The sequence below is a fragment of the Mus caroli genome, chromosome 3 (genome assembly GCF_900094665.2).
Source record: "Mus caroli chromosome 3, CAROLI_EIJ_v1.1, whole genome shotgun sequence".
NCBI lineage: Eukaryota > Metazoa > Chordata > Mammalia > Rodentia > Muridae > Mus > Mus caroli.
In genome coordinates, this window is record NC_034572.1 from 116,367,557 (window position 1) to 116,390,453 (window position 22,897).

The 22,897-nt window shown below is 40.4% G+C and overlaps 1 protein-coding gene across 3 annotated transcripts in view; it reads left to right on the top strand.

Moving 5' to 3' along the window:
* The window catches only part of Pde5a (phosphodiesterase 5A), a 124,954-nt gene extending 109,816 nt beyond the window's left edge, over positions 1-15,138 (top strand). For all 3 annotated transcript variants that reach the window (XM_021157938.2, XM_021157939.2, XM_029475581.1), the window contains exons 18-21: positions 1,233-1,296; positions 9,985-10,059; positions 10,882-10,965; positions 14,195-15,138. In XM_021157938.2, coding sequence (XP_021013597.1) covers positions 1,233-1,296; positions 9,985-10,059; positions 10,882-10,965; positions 14,195-14,332 — 361 coding nt within the window. In that variant the 3' untranslated portion in view covers positions 14,333-15,138. The remainder of the gene's footprint in view (positions 1-1,232; positions 1,297-9,984; positions 10,060-10,881; positions 10,966-14,194) is intronic.
* Positions 15,139-22,897: the final 7,759 nt, after the last annotated feature.

Consider the following 22,897-nt stretch of genomic DNA (forward strand, 5'->3'; position numbering starts at 1 on the left):
ATAGTCATGATTTCCTTAACATCAACTGATCTTTCAGAATAGTGCCTTAGACATGCACAGGCCTGCTCCTGTGACTAGTATGCACTCAATAATAACAAAGAGAAATGTCACAAAGCTCCAAGTTTGAGCTAGTTTTCTCTGTCACAGAGAAGTTTGTAATCAAGGTCCTATGTTTTGTCACCTTTGGTAGGCAGGCTATACCAGCAAGCACAGCTGAAATCCATTGTGACAGTGGGTTCCACCCATAATTAAAAACACCTCCAAATGGCTCAATCCTGTGGTAGAGTTAGTATTGTAGAGATCTCGACAACATTAGCCTTGAGCAGGTAGAGCCTGGGCTTCAGGAGGAGTATCTCTAGAGGAACAAAGGATACTTTTTTACCTCAATTGTTTGTTTTGCAGGAATAGCCTTTTTGCTTATGTCTTTAAAGAACATAAAGGGACCATTAGGCCTTTGAATATGATTCCGGGTAAAGACTGTACTGCAGTCATACATTGGGCTTAGGGATGTAGGCTCAGCTGCTAGAAGGCTTTTGTCATGTCCACAAAGCTTGGGTTCAAATCCCTAAAAGTGCATAAAACAGGTATGATGGGCACACCTGTAATCCCAGAACTTTGGTCATGGATCAGAAACTGAAGGTCATCTTGGCTACATAGAAAATTCGAGATCCTCTCAAAATATATGAGAACCTCCCCGCCCACCCCCAAAGGTAATTTTTACCTCTGTGTTGTTTTATTCCAAGACACATTGTTATAGCCAAGGGACTGGGTAGTTCCCACTGCTATCACCAGAGAAAGGCTAACCACATAACAGAAAAAGACTCTCCGGCATATACTGCCCTACCATGCAAAAGTTGTCACATAGAAAGCCCTGCAGGTGGTAAGTGAATTCAGGTGACCCACCATAATCCAGGACTGTTCTCATTAAGATGTGTGATGTTATCCTTCTGATAAACCCGAATGATTTCATCTCATTATCAATGTGGAAAAACCAATGATAGCAGGCAAGATTTACCCGCAAGGACCAACTTCAGCAACTCCCAGAGCAACCAAAACAGGGAGGCTATGCATCGCAGGCACAACAGCCAAATAAATGCTGTTTGTTCTTTGGTCTTCAAATTTTGGGTGTTCTCTTGTTAAGCAGGTTTTAATTGAACTCTTTTTTATAACCAGTAACAACTTACTGAGGATAAATATTCACAAGATTTGGGGGTTTCTTTCTCCCTTAACAGAGCAATGCTGATGACAGCCTGCGACCTCTCTGCGATTACTAAACCCTGGCCTATTCAACAACGGGTAGGTTGCTCAGTGGTGATCAAAGCCAAACTAAAATGTCAAAGTCAGAAAAAAAAAAAACCTCTTCATTTAAAGGTATCTTTGGAAATAAATAGACTTTAATTCCTTTATGTATAAGACAGAGGCACATAACTCATCGCGTGCTTTAATGATTAAGTGACACTGCTTCATACAAAATGCATACATGGCCGTTGCTACCACCTCTGCCACTTCAGCTGTAGTGAAGAGTATGATGTCTCAGGGGCACTGGTGTTTGTCTCAAGAAGCAGCGTTGATCACCCTTAGAATTCTTATTCTTCCATGCCTCTAAAACCAGGAGGAAGTGAGAAACACTGCCAGGTTCAGTGGCCAGCTTGGGGTGGATCCTGACCCACACCCCATCAAATCATAACTTAAAATCAGGAATGGGGACACCTTTGCAGTTCTTGGGTTGTTTAAGATAACTTTAACTATGCTGAGGTTTTTGTTTTGTTTTGCTTCCATATGAAGTTTATTTTTTTCAAATTTCTGTGAAGAATACTGTTGGAATTTTGATGGAGATTGTGTTCCATCTATTGACTTCTTTTGGTAGGTGGCCATTCCCCCAATATTAATCCTACCAATTCATGAGTGCTATCTTCTGATATCGGCTTCCATTTCTTTTTTTTTAATTTTTAATATTTTTATTACATATTTTCCTCAGTTACATTTCCAATGCTATCCCAAAAGTCCCCCATAGCGCCCCCCACTTCCCTACCCACCCATTCCCATTCTTTTGGCCCTGGCATTCCCCTATATTGGGGCATATAAAGTTTGCAAGTCCAATGGGCCTCTCTATTTCTTTCTTTATTCAGTGTCTTAAGATTTTTATTATGTAAGTATTTCACTCATTTCTTTCTTGGTATGTTCACTGTTTGTATGAAGGGAAAGTACTGATTTTGTGTGTTAATTTTGTATACTGCTAGTTTGCTGAATGTATTCATCAATTATAAGAGTTTTCCGCTAGGGCCATTAGGCTTTTCCATGTATGGAAGCACATCATCTGTAAATAAAAATTCTTTAGCTTCTTCCTTTCTCATTTACATTCCCGTTTCCGTCTCCTCCCCCTTCTGTCTTATTGCTCTACTTAAGACCTCAGGCACTGTGTTTGATGGAAGTGAAGAAAGCAGATATCCTTGTCGTATTCCTAATTTTAGTGGAAATGCCTTGAGCTTCTCTCTATTTAGAATGATGTTGGCTGCGGGTTTGCTGTCAGTTGGCTTTATTGTATTGTTTATGTTCCTCCTATCTCTAGCTTCTTCGAGACATGTTTATGAAGGTATATTATAATTTGTTAAAGGCCTTTTGTGCAAATAAGATGTCCATGTGGTTTCTATACTCGAGTCTACTTCCATGGTGGATTACATTCATTCATTAATGTATGCCAAACTGTCCCTGCATCATTTGGATGAAACTAGCTTGTTCGTGGTGGATAATCTTTTTATGTGTTTTTGAATTGGGTTTGCAAGCATTTTATTGAGAGTTTTTTACATCTATGTTCATCATATATAATTTGTTGCTGTGGTCAAGTGTTTGTTTGGTGTTGGTATCAAAGTAATACTGGCTTTATTTAAAAAATGGAAAAAATTTCAGTTTATATTTTACAGAATAATTTGAGAGTATTACTGTCTGTTCTTCTTTGAGTATATGGTAGAATCCTTTTCTAAATCCATATAGCTCGGGTCTTCTTTTAGTTGGGAGATTTTTCTTTTTTAATTACTACTCTTATCTCATTGGATGTTATAACCTATTTAAGTATAGGCTTAGGATTCTCTGAATTTTCTCAGTGTTTGTTGTCTCCCTTTTCATTTTTAATTGTTTTTTTCTACTTTAAAATTAGAATTATTTTATGTGTCTGAGTGATTTGCTGGTATACATATACCATGTGCTTCCCCGGTGACCCTGGAATCAGAAGAGGGTCTTAGATCTTTTGGAACTGGCATTGCAGGTGGCTCTTAGCCATCACGTGGGTGCTGGGAACCAAATGCATTCTCTGCAAGAGCAGCTGGTGCTCTTAACCACTCAGTCATAGCTTTAGCCCCTTATTCTCTAATTTCATGCATTTGATCCTCTTGGGTTTTGGGTTAATTTGGCTAAAGGTTTATCATGTGTTGAGTTTTTGTTTGTTTGTTTTTAGAACCAACTCTTCATCCCACTGATTCCTTGTATTCTATTTCAAAGTCTTTCATTTCATTATTTCATTTTATTTCATTCATCTCATCCTCATTTCTTCCCACTCTTTTTGGTGCTATTGTTATTTTTTTCTAAAATTTTCAGGTGCATAATTAAGTTGTTGATATGAAATGTCTGTTTTTTTTCCTGTATGTTTGTTTATTTGGTTTGAGTTCTGTTTGTTTTCTCTGTAGACATTTAATGCTGTAAACTTACTTGGCTCTGCACTTGTGGTTTCCCATGGACTTCAGTATATTGCATTTGCCTTTGCATTCAGTTGTAGGAAGTTTTCAGTTTCCTTTGATTCCTCCTTGACCTAATTGTCATTCAGTGGTGTGTTTTTAGTTTCCGTGAGTTTGAATACTATTTCCCATTTTGTTGATCTATAGCTTTATTATTTTATGATCAAACAAGATGAAGGATGCCATTTAATTTTAGCTATATTTTAAAAGACATACTGAGTGTCTTAATGTGTGGTCGGCTTTGGAGAAAGTTCCATGGGCTGCTGTGAAGAACATGTACATGTTGGTGTTTGGGACTAATGTTCTATAAATGTCTCTTCCTGATTGATGATGTCTGTCTTAATTAGGGTTTTACTGCTGTGAACAGACACCATGGCCAAGGCAACCCTTATGAGGACAACATTCAATTGGGGCTGGCTTACAAGTTCAGAGGTTTGGTCCTTTATCATCAAAGCAGGAGCATGGCAGCATCCAGGCAGGCATGGTGCAGGAGGAGCTGAGAGTTCTACATCTTCATCTGAAGGCAGCTAGAAGACTGGCTTCCAGGCAGCTAGGACAAGGAGCCCACACCCACAGTTCCACACTTCCTCCAACAAGGGCACACCTACTCCAATAAGGCCACATCTCCAAATAGTGCCACTCCCAGGGCCAAACATATTCAAACCATCACAATATCATTTGACTCTAAAGCTGCTCTGTTTTAATTTCAGTGTATTAAAATCACCCACTGTCACTGTCCTGGGTCAACCTGTGATGTTAACTCTAGTAATGATTCTTTTATGAAGTTAGATTTCCATGTGTTTGGCATGTAAATGTTTAGAATTGTAATATCCTCTTGGTAAATTTTTCCTTTAGTACATATGAAGCCTTAGCTTTTCTGACTAGTCTTGGTTTGAAGTCTATGCCCGCTCGTTTCTTAGTTCTATTTGTTTGGACTAAGTTTTTCCATCCCTCCCCGCATGGTGATATCCTTGATAGTGAGGAGTGTTTCTCAAAGGCAATGTAAAGAAGGGCTACTTTTCTCTAATCCAATCTCTTACTTTGTGTTGTGCCTTTTTATTGAGGAACCAAGATTATTAATTTCAAGTTATTAGTAAACAGAGTTTATTTATTCCTATTATTTTGTTATGGTGTAGCTTTTTAATGCCTCTTTTGGTTAACTCTACTTGAACATTTATTCCTTGCATCCATTTGAGAGTGTTTAATTTTATCTTCACACTTAAATATTCCTTATAGTACCTTCTGTAGAACTGTTTTAGTAGACATAAATTTCTTAAATCTGTGGGATTTTTTTTTTACTTCTTAAAAGTTATATTCTGACCTCAAGATGTACATCTTAGCACATGCATGCAGACACATAGTTAGATAGATAGATAGATAGATAGATAGATAGATAGATAGATAGACAAATACATGGAAATCTTAAAACAAATTGAGTATGGAAGTAAAAATAGATATACTCAGTTTAGATAAAAACAACATCAATACTCTGAGAAAGACTAATTTATTTTTGGTGATATTAATACTGTAATTTCTAGACAGGAGAGATAGCTTGGCAGTTAAGACACTTTTAGAGACTGGGTTTCATCCTAGAACATATATCAGGCAGCTCAGAACTGTCTCTAACTCTAGTTCCAGGAGTTTATACCCACTGCACACAATGCACACATAAAAAATAAATTAATAATCTTTAAATAAAAAGCATTAATTAATTAATTAATTCATTAATTAATTTGATTAATTTTTGGTGCCCAACATGAAATCCAGGCCTTGAACATGTTAGGCAAGCACTCTTTCCCAAGTCTTGAAACAGCAATTGCCCAAATCTATAGACCTACTTTTAAAACAAAATCATGATAAAAAGACTTCTTATAATTAAAACTTTTATAATAAATATTTTAAAATTAAAAACATGACATAGAAAAGTTAGCCAGACTCAAACTCTGTATGTGATGGCTAGCCTTGACTGTCAACTTGGCTGCACCTAGAGTCAACTAAATCCTAAAGAGCTGGGCACACCTTTAAGGATTCTCTCAATCCGGTCATTTGAGGTTGGAAGGTTTACCCTACGCTTGAATCATTTGATGTCAGAAAGCAACTGTGAATCTGGACTGTCCCTTCTGGGGGCAGACCAGAGAGCAGGACATGGGAAAAGGAAGCTTTTGCCTTTTGGCCGGCATGCCCATTACTCTGGCTGGCAAGTTCATCTCTCCTACTGCTGAGGCTTCCGTTCACTGGCATTGCAACTTACTTCTTCAATATTCCAACACAGACCAAAGATCAGCCTTGTGAACTGAACAAGGATTCTTGGAAAGCTGCCACTGTTAGACTATTTGTGCTACAGCCTGTCTGAAAGCCACTCTAATAAATGCCATTTAAATGTAACACACACACACACACACACACACACACACATATATTCCATCAGCTCCATTTCTTCAAGAAAACCTGACTAGTATAGATTGTGGTACCAGGAGTGGCTCTATAGAAAATAAAGTATAAGGATGAATTTTTAAAATTTTTTCTGGAGCAGTCTTTCCAGTTTGCTGGTACCTACAGTCGCTGGAGCCTCCTAGAAGTTTGCAGAGCACTGAAAGTCCACGGTGTGAAGTATTTGAGGAATGTGCTGAGATAAATACATTTCCTTACTCTGATTGGCCTACTGGGGAAGAGCAAGGAATTTACTGACTCCGTGCATAAAACTTTTCACAATTTGTAGAAAAATAAGGAAAATAACGGTGCCATGTGGTTGCTTCTAACACCTCTGGATTTAGTCACAAAAGAAAAAAAAATTGAGCTTCCTGATAAAAATTAACCGACTTCTGGTGTCTCAGTATACAGTGACAGTGGAAAACCATGAACTCTGTGGTGCAATGGCAGATGTGTATAAACAGTTTAAAGGCTTCTAAGTGTGCCCTGGCAGAGAGCCTTCTCTCCAGCAGCCATAGAGCTCAACTTTTAGAAAAATCAAACCGAATCCCTCATTATAAGAATGGCTGGATCACAATGAAAATTCAAGTCCCAACCTCAGAAGGTGTTATCAGTTCAGGAAGGGCTTTGATTGGTAGGAAATTGGCTTCTACAGCTTGGGAAAGCAGTGTGTAGGAAGTCCCTACTGAGGCTGCGGACTCTGAGCCCTCGGATTCTGAGGGGTTTCTCACCAGAGGAAGCAGTCTTGTCACCCCTAGCAGAGGATGTATCCTTATCCCGACCTCCTGCAAAAATATTGCCCTTTCTGCCATTGCCTGGGGGAATTAATCCTTCTTTGCCTACTGAACCAGCAGTGACTTTCTTTGTAGGAGATGCCAGGCAAGACAATATTGATGTCTCTCAGGGCCTACCAATAGTTGCCTCTAGACCTATAGAGCCTATAGGCTCCTATAGGGGATATAGAAAGTGTACTCCATGAGGAGATACACTATACCACAGACGAGCTTAATGAGTTTGCTAATTCACTTCTCCAGAAGTCTGGAGAATATATGTGGGAATGGATTTAATGGGTATGGGATAATGGTGGAAGAAACATAAATTAGATCAGGTTGAGATTATTGATATAGGTCCAGTGAGTGGAGGTTCAAGGTTTAATATGGAAACTCACACAGTTTTTGGGTTGTTGTTGTTTTTTAAAAAGTGTCACAGACTAAAGAGATAGATCAGTGGTTAAGAGCACTGGTTGCTCTTCCAGAGGACCTGAGTTCGATTCCTACCACCCACATGGTAGCTCACAACTATCTGTAACTCCAATTCCAACATCCTCATGCAGACATACACCAATGCTCATGAAATTAAAAAAAAAAATATATCAAGACCTTGATCATCTGTCTCTTCCAGAAAATATCACCAGTGATCCACTCTATTGTTGACATTCTGCTGGCTGGGTAAAGAGCAGGAGGTAGCAACCACTTTAGATTTATTGGTAGCACATATGCATATCAGAGGATGGGAAATGAATCCAATCAAAATCCAAAGACCTACTTCAGTGAAATTTCTAGGAGTCCAGTATTATGAGGCATGGAGAGATATGCCTTCTAAGGTGAAGGATAAGTTGTTGCACTGGCCCCTCCTGCTGCTAAGAAATAAGTACAACATTTACTAGGCCTATTTAGATTCTGGAGACAGCATATTCCTCACTTAGGTGTGTGACTTTGGCCCATATGCTAAGTGACAAGGTAAGCTGCTAGCTTCAAGTGGGGTCTGGAACAGGAGAAGGCTCTTCAACAGGTCCAGGCTGCTGTGCAGGCTGCTTTACCACTTGGATCATATGATCTGCAGACCTGATGGCACTTCAGGTGACAGTGGCAGATAGTGATGCTTTGGGGACCCGTTAGCAGGTGAGTAGTTAAGTCAGAGAGGAGAGTTCTGTTTCTCTGCACCTCAGCTATCTTCTATATGGTTAGAATTGCCATTCTGAAAATGTGGGCTTCACATTAGGCCCTTGGTCATGTGAAGATCATATGCCCCAGTACAGGGGAATGCCGGGGCCAAGAAGCGGGAGTGGGTGGGTTGGGGAGCAGGGTAGGGAGTAATAGGGGACTTTCGGGATAGCATTTGAAATGTAAATGAAGAAAATATCTAATAAAAAGTAAAGAAAAAGTAGTATTAAAAAAGATAATCCCTTAAAAAAAAAAGAAGTGTTGGCTTTAACTGTCACCCTTGTGAAAACCCCTAAATAAATGGACTCCAGAAAACACCAGCAATTATTACCAGTATCACAAAAAGAAGGGCAGACATCATATAATCAGCCACTACCAGAAGTCCGCAGTATCATGCCTAAGAGATGGGCTGAGAAGAAAATGAGATGTCACTCTAGCTGAGCCTCGAGAAACTCTTAAGTGACATCATAAGAATGTGGTCTACACCTGATACAGCTGTCTCGTGTGAGGCTAGGCCAGTGCCTGGCAAATACAGAAGTGGATGCTCACAGCCATCTATTGGATAGAACACAGGGCCCCCAATGGAGGAGCTAGAGAAAGTACCCAAGGAGCTGAAGGGGTCTGCAACCCTATAGGTGGAACAACAATATGAACTAACCAGTACCCCTGGAGCTCGTGTCTCTAGCTGCATATGTAGCAGAAGATGGCCTAGTTGGCCTCATTGGGAAGAGAGGCCCTTACGTCTTGCAAACTTTATATACCCCAGTACAGGGGAACGCCAGGGCCAAGAAGTGGGAGTGGGTGGGTAGGGGAGCAGGGTTGGGGGATAGCATTTGAAATGTAAATGAAGAAAATATCTAATAAAAAATTGAAGAAAAAAAAGAGAAAAGAATGTGGTCTACAGAACCCAGACTCTGAGAAATTGTAAGATAAACAAACCAATATTCATCAACAACAGAAATTACAAGACAAGGTCAAAAGAGAGATTACAAGAAACTTTAAAGACCTGTCCACCAGTTTCAATACAGTATCTGGTGGTGGTTTTCACACACCCTTTATAAACAGGTGCTTAAGACACGAAGTTTGCTGTGACCTTTGACTCCTAGGACTGCCAGAAGCTATATCCATAAAGTCTCATCAACCAACCTGACTGCCCAAATGTTAGCTGAACAAGGATGGTGCCAATAGACATGCAAAGATCACAGAGAACTAAAGAATGGTGGAGGAAGGAGAAACCATCCTCTCCAGCACACCAGTTGATTGTCCAATACCAAAGGGGTCTGCAACCCTATAGGTGGAACAACATTATGCACACACACACACACACACAGCACATTATTAACAATGGGAAAAAAGGTTGTGAATTTGAATACAAGCAAGGGAGGATATGTAGAGACGCTTAGAAGGAGGAGACAGGAGAGGAAAATGCTGTAATTATATTTATAAATTCAAAAATTAAAAAAAGAAGACAGGAACTGGGGAGGAGGGGGTGGATCTGGGAGGAGTTAGGGAAGGAGTGGAGGGTAGATAGGATCAAAACACATTGTATAAGATTCTTAAGGAATTCTTCGCTATTTTTAAAATAAAAAACAATGGTTGCTCGATAAGTTGGTGGCTGGTTATTCATACAGGTGGGCACAGTCTTGTCATTGTCTGACAAAACTGAAGCACATTTCTTTTTCTTGGTTACAGAGGATCATGGGATTGGGATTTTGTGGTTAAAGCAAATGCAGCATTGTTTCTGTTTCTCATTACTGTCTCATCCTGATGCTGCTAATATGATGGGAACAGGGGGTTCGCTACATTTCATTATCTTCATCCAAACTCTGTCTGGAAGGATGATCTGCTTTACCCCGTAACACTCAGTCTCCTGTGTGTTTCAGATAGCAGAACTCGTGGCAGCTGAATTCTTTGACCAAGGAGACAGAGAGAGAAAAGAACTGAACATGGAGCCGGCTGTAAGTCCACTGCTTTGTTGGTAGGAACTCTTCACGACATTTTTAAATTAGATGCTTGTTTTAGAGACAGGTTCTTACTGAGCATCAGTCAGCTCTCCATCATCAATGCTTTGGCCTCAGACTCTTAGTGCTGGTGTGACAAGCATGTGACCACCCTTGGCTAAAGTGTATACCGCTTCGTAACACTTCTATGACACTTTTCCTCCAGCTTACTACGTAATACTTTCTCTTTTTAGAAGTATACACACTGATTCCAAAAGCAAGCTAGGAAGACGAACTTTGCTTACACACCGTGCCCCATATTTTCTTGTGGTTTGTTTTCTCCACTTTAATATAATAATGCACTTTTATTCTAATAGGATCTTAGGCGTATATGGATCATAATGACATGAAATAAATGCAGCCACAACTTAATTCACTTCCTTTGCTGTAATATTTGTCATGTTCATCATTACAAACAGCACAGTGATAAACAGCTCCATTGATCTTCCTTACTATTCTGTGGGGATAAATTTCCATAAGGGAACAGTGACTTTAAGAGTGTTTGCATAGCAGCCTTTTAATATAAATGTATGCATCTCAAATGGGAGAGAAGGATTCTTCTCAAACCATTTATGTTTTAGTTACTTCCTATTCTTTGTAGGGTTGGAAATATATACATATACATGTATATATATGTATATGTATGCATGTATATAAGTATATGTATGTATGTATTTACATATGTTTGCACCCCTTAAGCTAACTACCGATTCATCTCTTTACAGACAATCTTTCCTGTGTACTTTGAATAAATGTAGATCCATTTGTGTGTATTTTCAGGATCTAATGAACAGAGAGAAGAAAAACAAAATCCCAAGTATGCAAGTTGGGTTCATAGATGCCATCTGCTTGCAGCTGTATGAGGTATTTACAGAGAAAATACTAGAAATACTAGATTGCTAAAGTTAGATTATGTTATGGATTGAATCTGAAGTGCATCAAAGAGATTGACACTAGATGTGTTTTGCTTCTAAGTAAAAAAAAAAAACCATTATCACTGTTATTGTTTCTTTTTCGCTGACAAATCCGATGTCTGTACAGAACAAGGGGTACAATGTGTATTTGCTATTTCACAAAGGCATTGACTCATTCTATGTATAAATATCTGTGGAGCGCCTAGGGTGTGCTGGACACTGACATATTAATTCAGGGGATGCTAAGAGGCACGTGCTGTTCTCCAGGGGATGGTTCCTGCATACTCTGTGTTAGCATAATCTGCTCAAGTTTCATTTTAGCTTAAGTACAAAAAGATAGTCACCCGACTCTTTTTTTTTCCCCCACTGTCATATTATGACTTAGATACATCAAGGACATTTTTCTGAGGACTTTTTTAAAGGAGGAGGTTACAGGAATCCAGGCTCCGATTCCCACCTTCTGCCAGTTTCACTTTTGGCTTTTGGTAGCTTTTGTTCTTCCAGCAAAAGGATTCTTCTAATATTCAATGTTTAGACGTTTATTACCCCAGTACAGAAAGATGGTGTCTTTGCTTCTAAAGAGTTCAAATGGATTTCAGTTTTATTTATTTGAGAAATTATCTTAGAGTTACCATAAAAGGATAAGACCAGACAAAAACTAAAATTTTCCAATCCAGACATGGCAGATTCAGTAATTGAATGTGTAAAGTCCATCTTCCACAGAGAGAGAATATTTGCCCCAAATGTATAGTTAGTGCAGACCCCAATTGAGAATCTAGGGTTTTTTTGTCTTTATTCAGTGTTCTATGGCTGTGAAGGGAGACCATGACCAAGGCAATTCTTATATAGGAAAACTTTTAATTGGGGCTGCCTTACAGTTTCAGAGTCCATTATCATCATGGCCAGAAGCAGACAACAAGGTACTTGAATGGCTGAGAAGTAATTAAGAATTACATCTTCATCCACAGGCAGAGGAGGAGAAGGAGGGAGGCAGGGAAATAAAGGGGAGGGTTGGAAGCGGGGAGAAGCTGCTTGGTCCTGGTCCTGGGCTTTTGAAACCTCAAAGCACACTCTCATTGACACATTTCCTCCAACAAGGCCACACCTCTTAATCCTTCTCACATAGTGCTACCCCCTGGTCACTAAGCCTATGGGGGCCATTTCTATTTAAAGCACCCAAAACATTGAAAGTTTTAATACAGCCTGCTGATGAGGGTGAAGGAGAAGGTAGGACAGAAGACACCAAAGGAAACTGAGGAAAAGGCCACCCCATGTCCACCTCTCCACTACTGTCTCCCCACTGACTACAGGGTCCATTTGGCTAGTTTCCTCTTTTGTGAAGTTCTTCCTCAGAAGTGGCTGGGAGCAGTATTTTAGGTACCCTCAACCCTCCTTTGTACCACAAACACCTTCTCTGTTGGTTGAATAAAGGGCCTTTCTCAGATGATGATCCCCAAGGCTCTCGACTTCTCCCATCCCTGAAATCAGAAAGAATAGTGTTGACAGAAGAGCCGTTCTAGATTCCACTCTGTTGTACAGTTTGGGTGCACACTCATTATGCTGTTGGGAATTCTATATGATCTTAAATAGTGTTTTACTTTTCTTGTGAAAGTAGTGTTTCCACTGCAGATCAAACAGAATGTCCTGGGAAGCAAACTGAAGATAAAATCTCCCATGGTCTTACTATTCAGAGATAGCTACTGATGTTGGGGTGTGTGCTATAAGATATCTTCATGTCATTTAAGAAAAAATTGATTTTGAAATCCATGATATAACACTCATAGTTCTGTGACAGATACATATTCCTTAGACATTTGTAATGACCGTAAAATACTTATAAAATATTACTAAGGCTTATTGCTGGGCATTTGTTGTGTCTCTATTACAAAGAAAGCTACAGCAAATGTTCTTGTAGCTAAATGGCACTGTGGTTGGTATAAAATAACCTTTATAAAAATCTTGCATTAAAAAAGTACATTGTATAAAGCCATTCTGTGGGAAAGCAAAAGATACAGCTTCACGGCACAGTTTGCAGAAAGAGTAAGATCTACAGAAGCGAGCCCCCACAGCTTAGTGTTTGCATACTTTTCAGATTTATTATTATTCTTAATTATGTGTATGTCTTTGTGTGGGTGCAAAGGGTGCAGGTGTTCCTAGAGGACAGAGCCAATGGACTCTTTGGGGCACTAGGCAGTTATGAGACATCAAACATGAGTGCTGGGAACCAAAGAAGAACAGTATATGTTCTTAGCTGCCAAGCCATCACTTCTGCCCCCTGTCACCCCAACCCCCCCACCCCACCCCGCCATCAAGCTCCCTCGGTGTTACTTTCAAATGCCTGTACTCACTGTGTCCCTAACTAAGTATGCCTCCTTAGCTGGATAGTCTAAGGGGAATGAATCCCTGGCAAACATTCTTTTTTTTTTTTTTTAATTTATAAATATTGGCATTTTATTAAACCATAAAGCAAACAAAAATATATCATTTTTCTTTTTTTTTTAATCTTTTTTTTTTAATATTTTTATTACATATTTTCCTCAATTACATTTCCAATACTATCCCAAAAGTCCCCCATAGCGCCCCCCACTTCCCTACCCACCCATTCCCATTCTTTTGGCCCTGGCATTCCCCTATATTGGGGCATATAAAGTTTGCAAGTCCAATGGGCCTCTCTTTCCATTGATGGCCGACTAGGCCATCTTTTGATACATATGCAGCTAGAGACAAGAGCTCCAGGGTTCTGGTTAGTACATCATGTTGTTACAACAATAGGGTTGCAGATCCCTTTAGCTCCTTGGGTACTTTCTCTAGCTTCTCCATTGGGAGCCCTGTGATCCATTCAATAGCTGACTGTGAACATCCACTCCTGTGTTTGCTAGGCCCCGGCATCGTCTCACAAGAGACAGCTATATTTGGGTCCTTTCAGCAAGATCTTGCTAGTGTATGCAATGGTGTCAGCGTTTAGAAGCTGATTATGGGATGGATCCCTGGATACAGCAGTCTCTAAATGGTCCATCCTTTCATCACAGCTACGAACTTTGTCTCTGTAACTCCATTCTATGTATGTTTCTAGGACTTAAGAGAACTCCAGCTGTGGCGGTGCTCTGGCAATGAATGTGGCCCTGGTGGCAAGCCTGTGGTGGAGGCCTCTCTCTAGTTGTTTCTTTTCTTTTCCTTAGGCCCTGACCCACGTATCCGAAGACTGTTTGCCCTTGCTGGATGGCTGCAGGAAGAACAGACAGAAATGGCAGGCCCTGGCGGAGCAGCAGGAGAAGATGCTCCTTAACGGGGAGAGCAGCCAGGGCAAGCGGGAATGACTGATGCCTCCCTCAGCCCCACACCCCTCCCCGTATACAAACTGCCACAGGCCTGGTTTCCCAGTCCACTATGCAGACTTGAGTGCACTTTGCCACTGCTGTATTTTATTTTTTGCACAACTTTGGAGAGCGTGAAGTGTTTCAGAGATTGCTACCTACTTTCCATCCTTTTGTGTTATGCCACTGAAGTGGAGCGATCAAGTCATGCCCACTCTAACGCGTTTGATGAGGATGGTGGAAACGGCGAGTCTACACTCAGCTTGGTCATGCTCGGGGATTATAAATACTGGCCTTTGTGTTTCTGAGTCACCACTCTTTTAAAACACCTTAGGAATAGTTCTGAAAAGTGGGTTAGGGGCAAAGTGAATGTGTTCGGGGACATTGAAAGCCATCCTGAAAATTAATGCTGACCGAGTGGGTGTTAGGGAGAAATTAATATAAACTTGTCAGAAGTGTCTTAACCAAGTTAAAGAATTGGGAAACAAGAAAACGTGGTACCTAATTGCTCTGCTCTTTCTGGGATGGAGAGAACTTGAAGTACATCCCATCTATGTGGTAGAACAAACTTAAGCTGCAAACCATCCATGCAGCCGCCCTCTTCAGCAAGCAGTCTCCCCACTGCGTCTAAACCCCAGGCCAGATGATTCCCCTCCCCCAGCTGTCCCAAGAGAGACATGGGAGGGCCCTGGATAGCCCTCCGCCAAGAGAAATGTTTTACTTGAAGATCTTTCTGACAATCCACGTTTTTAAATACTGAAAACTTTTAAAACTATTTTTTTGGGGGGCGTTGGTTTTTTTTCGAGACAGGGTTTCTCTGTGTAGCCCTGGCTGTCCTGGAACTCACTCTGTAATCCCAGCACTCGGGAGGCAGAGGCAGGCAGATTTCTGAGTTTGAGGCCAGCCTGGTCTATAAAGTGAGTTCCAGGACAGCCAGGACTACACAGAGAAACCCTGTCTCAAAAAACAAACAAAACAAACAAAAAAACCTAATTTTTAAAAAAATTTTTCTTTTGCTTCTCATCTCCTTAATCCAACAGTTTTAAGTTTCAACAGAGAAACGGTCCCAGGGGCACATGCCTGAAGGCAGATATGACTACAGATACGCCAGTGCAAGTTGAGTCTTTATCCCTTCTGTCAACTGAAATTGACAGGAAAAAATATTAATAATTCTATGAGCAGCAGAGGTTTGTCTCCAATAGGCAGGTCAGACAATGAATTCAAAGGAACAGTGTATGAGAGTCTTCCTGCCCAAACAAAACAGTGTTCAGTATTGGAAGTAGAAAGTGAGTCAACAAACAAACAAAACAAAACAAAACAAAACAAAACCAAAAACAAAACAACCAAAAACAAACAAACAAAAAAAAACACCAAACCACTGCATTAGGGGAGGAGCATCTGTTCCAGATGTGCAGGAAGGTTTGGGTTTGGGCAGAATTAGAAGGATTTGATTTATTAATTCCCACCCTTCCCCCACATCCTCCCAAAGAGGGTAATGTATGTTGTCTGGGTTTCTAGCATTAATCTGCGTTAAGATGGTTTCTCTCTTCCTTTTCTCTCTGTTTAAAATTCAACATGGTCATTTTAATCCTGTGTATGTACATTATATTGTGGCTTTGTTCTTCCTCAGATATGAAAAGGCAAAGCAGGCTGTACTGGCATTGTTTTGTATTGGTCAAGGCTAGACCAGGGAATTGTCACCCAATACTAAATGTATTCTTGTTGTGATACTTGTATTTTTTTTTTCAGAATTTTATCTTATTTTTATTTCATGTCATCGAGATGAAACCTGGGCGGCTGCTCTAACGTTAGCACTGGTGTGTAAATGGTACAGACTGTCATTAATCGTAACCACATCAGCCTCGCACTCGCCTAGGCAGAGTGTAGACGCCCTGCTTAGAGGACATTCTACAAGCCTGGCACTGTGACCGAGCAGCTATGCTGAAATGCAGTCATATACATGAGTCGCTTCTCCACACTCCTCTGACTTAAGTCACTGAGAATATTCTTAAAGAGTTCATTGTATGTGGAGGGTTTGTCTAACATAGTGACAGGCCAGAAGCCGTATGTAGATTGGAAATCATTTGGTTTGTTTTACTCTAGACATTAACATAGGAAAAGCACTGTGATATTTTATTGCTGGGTATTTTATTCAAATAATTTTTTATTTTATAGGAAAACCATTCCATCCATGGAATGCTATCTGTGGTACAAGAACACAAATCATAGTTTTTTTGTTCTGAATGTGAATATTGCCTTTCTAGTGTCAACTCAAGTAGGAATATATCTATCACATTATATTATCATTCCTCTCTCACGCTGCCATGAATCCATAGTGCCCATAACGAACAAGAAGGTGTTCTTGTCCTGGACTGTTCTCTTGACAGATTTCTTGGCTGGCTATAGTGAAATAATATGATATCATGTCATTTTTAACTTTCAGCCAGAAAAATCCCCGTGGTTTGGTAACTTGTCTAAAGTTTTCTGATCTTACACGTTTAGAAGAGTTAGCTGCCTTTGCCAGTCAGGGTACTCACATAGTTTGGTTTAGACAAAGCCTGTGGTTAAGGGACATGCCCCCAGGAAGCAGCTAGCTCTTAAGCTTTCTTATGGGCCTTTGAGACCACTGTTGCAAAATGGGGTATTGAGGTAATGACCTGACAGCGCCCGTCATTTCTTTGCTCAGTTCCTTAGATGGAAAACACGTATTGTTAATTCACTCCACACAGACCTGGCTCAGAGCAAAAATGTCGGATGATATTCCGTCACTGGTTGGCTAATTACAACGAAGAACTTCTTTTAGCAGCAACATGGAGACAAGAGTATATATGAAAATGGACTGGAAATATTGGTTTCTTGGAGGAACTTGAGTCATAGAAATTCTTGCCTACCAGTTAAGTGCCTTTACTCTCAGAACGCTGCCGAAGTGTGAGGCTTGGCACCTATCACATTTCCAAATTTCCTGTGTTTCTCACTAGATTACACTCCTAAACCTCATCAGGTAAGCGGCATGGCCTTTTGCTTTAACTTGATTTAAGATGAGAAGAGACGCAATGTTCCCCGATCTCCTGTAAACAGCTGTCTCAAATAAGGTGGCAGAATTTAATTACTCAGTAGCAACTGTGCATCAGCCCATTTCTTATTAAATCCTCTCCTTATGTTAGGCACAGTGCTCAGATGCTGAGACACAGCAGGAAGTCCCAGGAGCTCGTGGGCCAAGCAGGGAATGAGTAAGGGCATCGCTTCTCATCCCGCCAACTCAATGTGCAAGTATATAGGGCTTTCCACCACTTTCCCCTTCTTCTGTAACATAGGTACTATGCACTTTTATCCAAAATTTCTGTCTAGAAACACAGACAGAAGAATCTGTCTGTGAACATTTGGGCTTCCTGTTGGCGTGGACCATTTACCTTGCTGATAGCTTAAAGAACACCTTACGTAAGGAGTCACATCTTCCACGACATAGGTCAGGTTTCCATATTGCAACAAGAGAGAAAGAGAGAGAGAGAGAGAGAGAGAGAGAGAGAGAGAGAGAGAGAGAGAGAGAGAGAGAGATCAGAATTCTCAGACTATTCAACTGCAGATTTGGACTCTTTCTGCCCTCTCACAGAGAGCAAAGAAGGAAGTATTAAAGCTTACCTCACCCTTCCACATTGTTATCAAAAGCCTGTGTAGACATGTCTTGAATGTCATTGAAAGTGATGTAAATAGCTGAAAAATATAAATTTCTATTACAGTTTAAGAACTCTAGTGAACCATCACTCGCCACTGTTGATGACCTATTTGTATTCTTATGCCTTTTCAATATATCTGAACAAATATATAGTTTCTGGCACTATTTTTATACTAGCATAAAAGAGTTACTATGTAAATTATGTTTTGTTGTGAAGTCATCTAAAAATGGCTGAAATGTCGGTTTCTTTCCTTTCCTCACCCCACATTATAAACCATTTTCAGTGATCCTTCTGTAAGAATGTGACTCTGCAGAGGCACACACCTACCTGCCCCGGGTGTCTGTGGTGTCAGACCTGGTCAGGGTACTTGTGAAGTCACCACGTTGTCGGTTGTCATTTTTGCAGTGCTGTAAAAATAAAGTGAATGAACGAGAATGTGTGTGTGGTGTGATCATTAGGGGACTTGAGGCTCTAAGACTGAGGGCTTTCCGCTGGAAAAGCTTAATCCAGCTGGTCTGAGAGAATTTTACACTGTGGCTTGATCACTAGTTACACTTCAGTAATAGTCTTTTCCTTTTTTCATTGGTAATGTCTCATGCTGCCAAATTTGAGGGTGGTGTGTCCCACCATAAAGGAACTGTGGAAGGGCATGGTAGTAACAGCCTGATGTCCACAGGGAGCTAAACTTAGGTATTTCCTTCTTGCTAAATGACTTGAACTAGAGTCAAGTCCAGATGTGTAGCTTCACAGCTAATGCTAAGACTACACCTTGCTTTTTTTTTTTAATGCAGCGTTTTAAAACTCCCACATCCAGTCTTATTGGATCGGATGTCTAGAAGGAAGCTTTATAAACCACATGTTTCTCAGCCAGTTTGGTTCTCCTTTATTTAGTTCTGTTGATAAAGGTTAATGTGATGCCTCAAGGGACTCACTGCTGTTTCTGGTATAAAAAGCAACATGGTAGAGATACTAGGTTTTTGTTTGTTTGTTTGTACCACTAGGCAAGCTCTCTTAACTGGTTGGGAAAACATCTCACCTTCAAAGAGTGCCGCCAGTACCCATAATAGAATACTTACAATTTCTGACCATGAGAGGGCGCCAGAAATTCATTTTTTTTAAGTACTAACTGCCATAAAGAATAATTTAAAAACTGCTCCTTCAAATATTTTTGGTAACTAAATATACACTAAATATACAAAGAACTCCAGCTGAGAACTTCTGAACGTAATGAAAATTTCATCTCTCTATTAATTTCTATGAAAATGTAAAGCTTTGCTTACCCCTTTAATCCAGCGAGCAGGCTGAGAAGATTTTCTCCAAGCAAAAAATAAGATCACTTAGTTCTCTGCTGCTCAGACTTCCACTCCCAGGACAGCAGCCCTTTCTGTAGAACTAGGAAGCCGCAAACACACAATCCTGGGGCTGTCTCTCAGCCATCAGGAATTCCAGGCCCTGCATTAAAAAGTTGCAGGAGACACTGAGTTTGCATTGAGTAGTCTCTGCTTTATGCTGTGTTCAGCGAAAGGTCGCAGGGTTAGGAAAAGGATTTGTAGCTAACAAGCCAGTTGTTTATGAACCCCAAGAAATGGAAATGGGAATGGAAATCATAATTATTTGGAGCCACAGATCCTCATTAAATGGTATGCATGCCAAGCATGATGGTCTGGAGCCCGACCATGTCCTCAATCATTGCCCTGAGCCCTGGTTCACATTTTCTCTTTGTGTCACTCTTTGCCTTTGAAAGGATCTTCAGGAAATTAGATGACTCCTGTCAGGATGTTCTTAAGGTATGTGCTCCCACTTGACCAACTAGGTTTCTAATCCCATGTGCGCTGGCTGGTTGCTCTCATGTTGACACAAGCCTAGACAGATCCGGGGAGAGGGAATCGGAATTGAAAAAAGTGCTTCCACCAGATGGTCTGTGGACAAATCAATAGGACATTTTCTTCATTAATGATTGATGTGGGAGGGCCCGGCCCATGGTAGGTGGTGCCACCCCTGAGCTGGTGGTCCTTGGCGCTATAAGAAACCGGGCTGAACAAGCCTTAAGGAGCAAGCCAGTAAACAGCACGGCTCTATCGCTTCTACTTCAGTTCCTGCCTCCAGGTTCCTACCCTGGCTTTTCTTCATGTTGTGCTACATCTGTAAGCTGAAGTCTCTCTCTCTCTCTCTCTCTCTCTCTCTCTCTCTCTCTCTCNCTCNCACACACACACACACACACACACACACACACACTCACAGTGTTTTATTACAACAATAGAAAAGTAAAGGTTGGCCCCATACCAGTGCTTCTGTGGGTAGTGCCTACTGGACTCCGTGGATTATAAAGAAACAAGGGAAGCTTGGGAAGGTGTTGGGGTAGGAGGTGTATCTGAGGATATAGGGGACGCTGTGGGGAGGGGAAATATGGTCAAGATAGATTCTATGGCATTTGAAATTCTCAAAGAACTGATGTACCTTTAAAATAATTTTCTAGTGTCACTGATTTAACTAGACCAAAAGGAAAGGTATAAAAATTAACAGTGCTTCTTATGTCTTCTCTCTGTTCAGAGAGCCCAATGGGAAAAGCCAAGGGGCTGTTCTAAAGTCCCAGAAAATAAGAAGAAAGCTTGGGGTGTGTTGACAGGGCTGCCTTGCCTGTCAGTGCTCCCTCTGTTTCTGGAAATTATTCTGCCTTTTTAACCCCGTCCTCCAGACAAACAAGCTATCCTGGGCCTACACTGCCTTGACCTACAAAGCTCTATTAGGTTTCCAGCATCGCTCTGCTTTGAAGGTGCCCACCAAATATTTTTTTTTTAGTGAAAAAAAAGTTTTTTTTATGATTTCTTCCTCTTCATAAAATTGAGTTCTTTGTTAAGACTTTGACTCTAGTAATAAGTGATTAAAAAGTCAACACAATATTAAAGGAAATGATTGAACAAGAGATGAGATTTGTAAAAGCACTCTTCTCATAGACTGCTTGCTAAGAAAAAGTTTCTATTTCCACTGCACTGTGCAGAGTAAGTTTGTTGGCAGGCTTTTCTTGAATAAATTGATAGCCACTGTAGAATTATATCTATCAAGAGGTTTCACTGCCAGGCTCCTGTGAAAATGTATTAAAGTCCTGGCTGACTACCTTGTAGAGGAAACTATTCATCTCTTTAAAAGTCAACAAAAGATGGTCATTCGTTCCCAAATAATCAGTTCTATACTCAGTTTAGGGAAGGCAACACACAAGGTCAGACAGAGGGGTGGTTCCTTCCATGTGCTGAGGATAAGGACTGGGGCTTCTTCATTTAAACTTGATGCTCATGGTTGATTTCTCCAAGATTTGTCACATTGTTTTGTCAGAAGGGAAATGCATTCCAGACAGAGAAAAGAGCTTATACAGACTCAAAATAACAGACTAGAAAACTTCAGGAACCCAAAATGACGACACGCATTTATAATCCCAGTACCCAGGAAGCTGGGGTGGGGAGATCTCAAGTTTGACACCAGCCGGGGCTACATATAAGAACCTGTCAGACACAAATGAAAGGAGGGGCTAGAGGGATGCTTCAGCATCTAACAGTACCTGCTGCTTTTGTAGAGGATCTGGGTTTAGTTCCCAGGACCCACAGAGCAGCTTCCAACCATTAGTACCTCCAATTCCAGGGGATACAACATCTTCTTCTAGCCTCTGAGGCTGCACATATGTGCAAGCAACATTCAGACACAGCAGATAAGAGTGTTCTTATAGTTCTATGCCCCAGCATAGGGGAATTCCAGGGCCAGGAAGCGGGAGTGGCTGGGTTGGGGAGCAGGGGAAGGGGATTTTCGGAGGGGAAACTAGGAAAGGGGAAAACATTTGAAATGTAAATAAAGAAAATATCTAATAAAGATATTAATTAGGTATTTATCAAAAGCAGTTCATCTATGGAATATGAGCAAATGTAATTATTATCTTTATTGACTGATAAGACAGAAAGTAGTAAAATTTGGTTTTGCAAGCTTACCAACAACCATTTTTATAATAGAAGATAATTACATTAATATGTATATTAACATATATATTCTATTGTCAGGACACAGTCTGTGGGGACAAATTTCTTTTTCATATTCTTTCTAGTTGTAAGAAATTATTGTTTCCTGTCACCCAAGGAATTTCATGTCATCAGAAAGTGAATTAAATGAAAAAGTTATCTGAGTACAATAAAAAAAAATTTGACCAACACACAACTATAAAATAAAATACTAAAATCTGAAAAAAGTATTCTCCTAAAATAATAAAAAGCATTATTTAAAATATCTATGAATTAGTATGAATTAGAAGTAGTAAAAGATTTTTAAAGTATAGAATAAATATTATGTGTATAAAATAAGGCAAATGTACTCTACAGGCATACCCAGAACCTAAAATAAAGGTAATTAAAACCCTAAGCCATAAGCATGTGAGCATGTGCTCCCTCAAAGCAGAGAGTGCTCCCATATCTCTACCATAAAGAGTCTTTAGGTCTGAGGGTGTGAGAATCTTGCCTACCATACAGGAGACCTGAGTGTGATCCCCGAACCATTAAAAAGTAAGTAAGGACATTTCTGTGTCCATCTATGCAGAGAGTATGGTCCTGAAATCCTATGGAGCCTCTGACCGCAGAGGTCAAGCCTCATAAGAACTCTGCCCTCAGCCCACATTGAGAGGAGGAGCGTCTTCATTTGTGCTGAATTGGGATGGAAACTTGTGGACCTTTCCTCTTTTCTTTCTGTCCTTCTGCCTCCCAAGTGCTTTGATTCACAATTATGAATCACTACACCCAGCACTACGTGTGTCTTAATGTGACACACTGTGTGTGTGTGTGTGTGTGTAAATTATTCAGTTCACACAATAAGAGTTTGAATATGATTGTGGTAGAGAGTTTTAAAGCACACAAAAGAAATC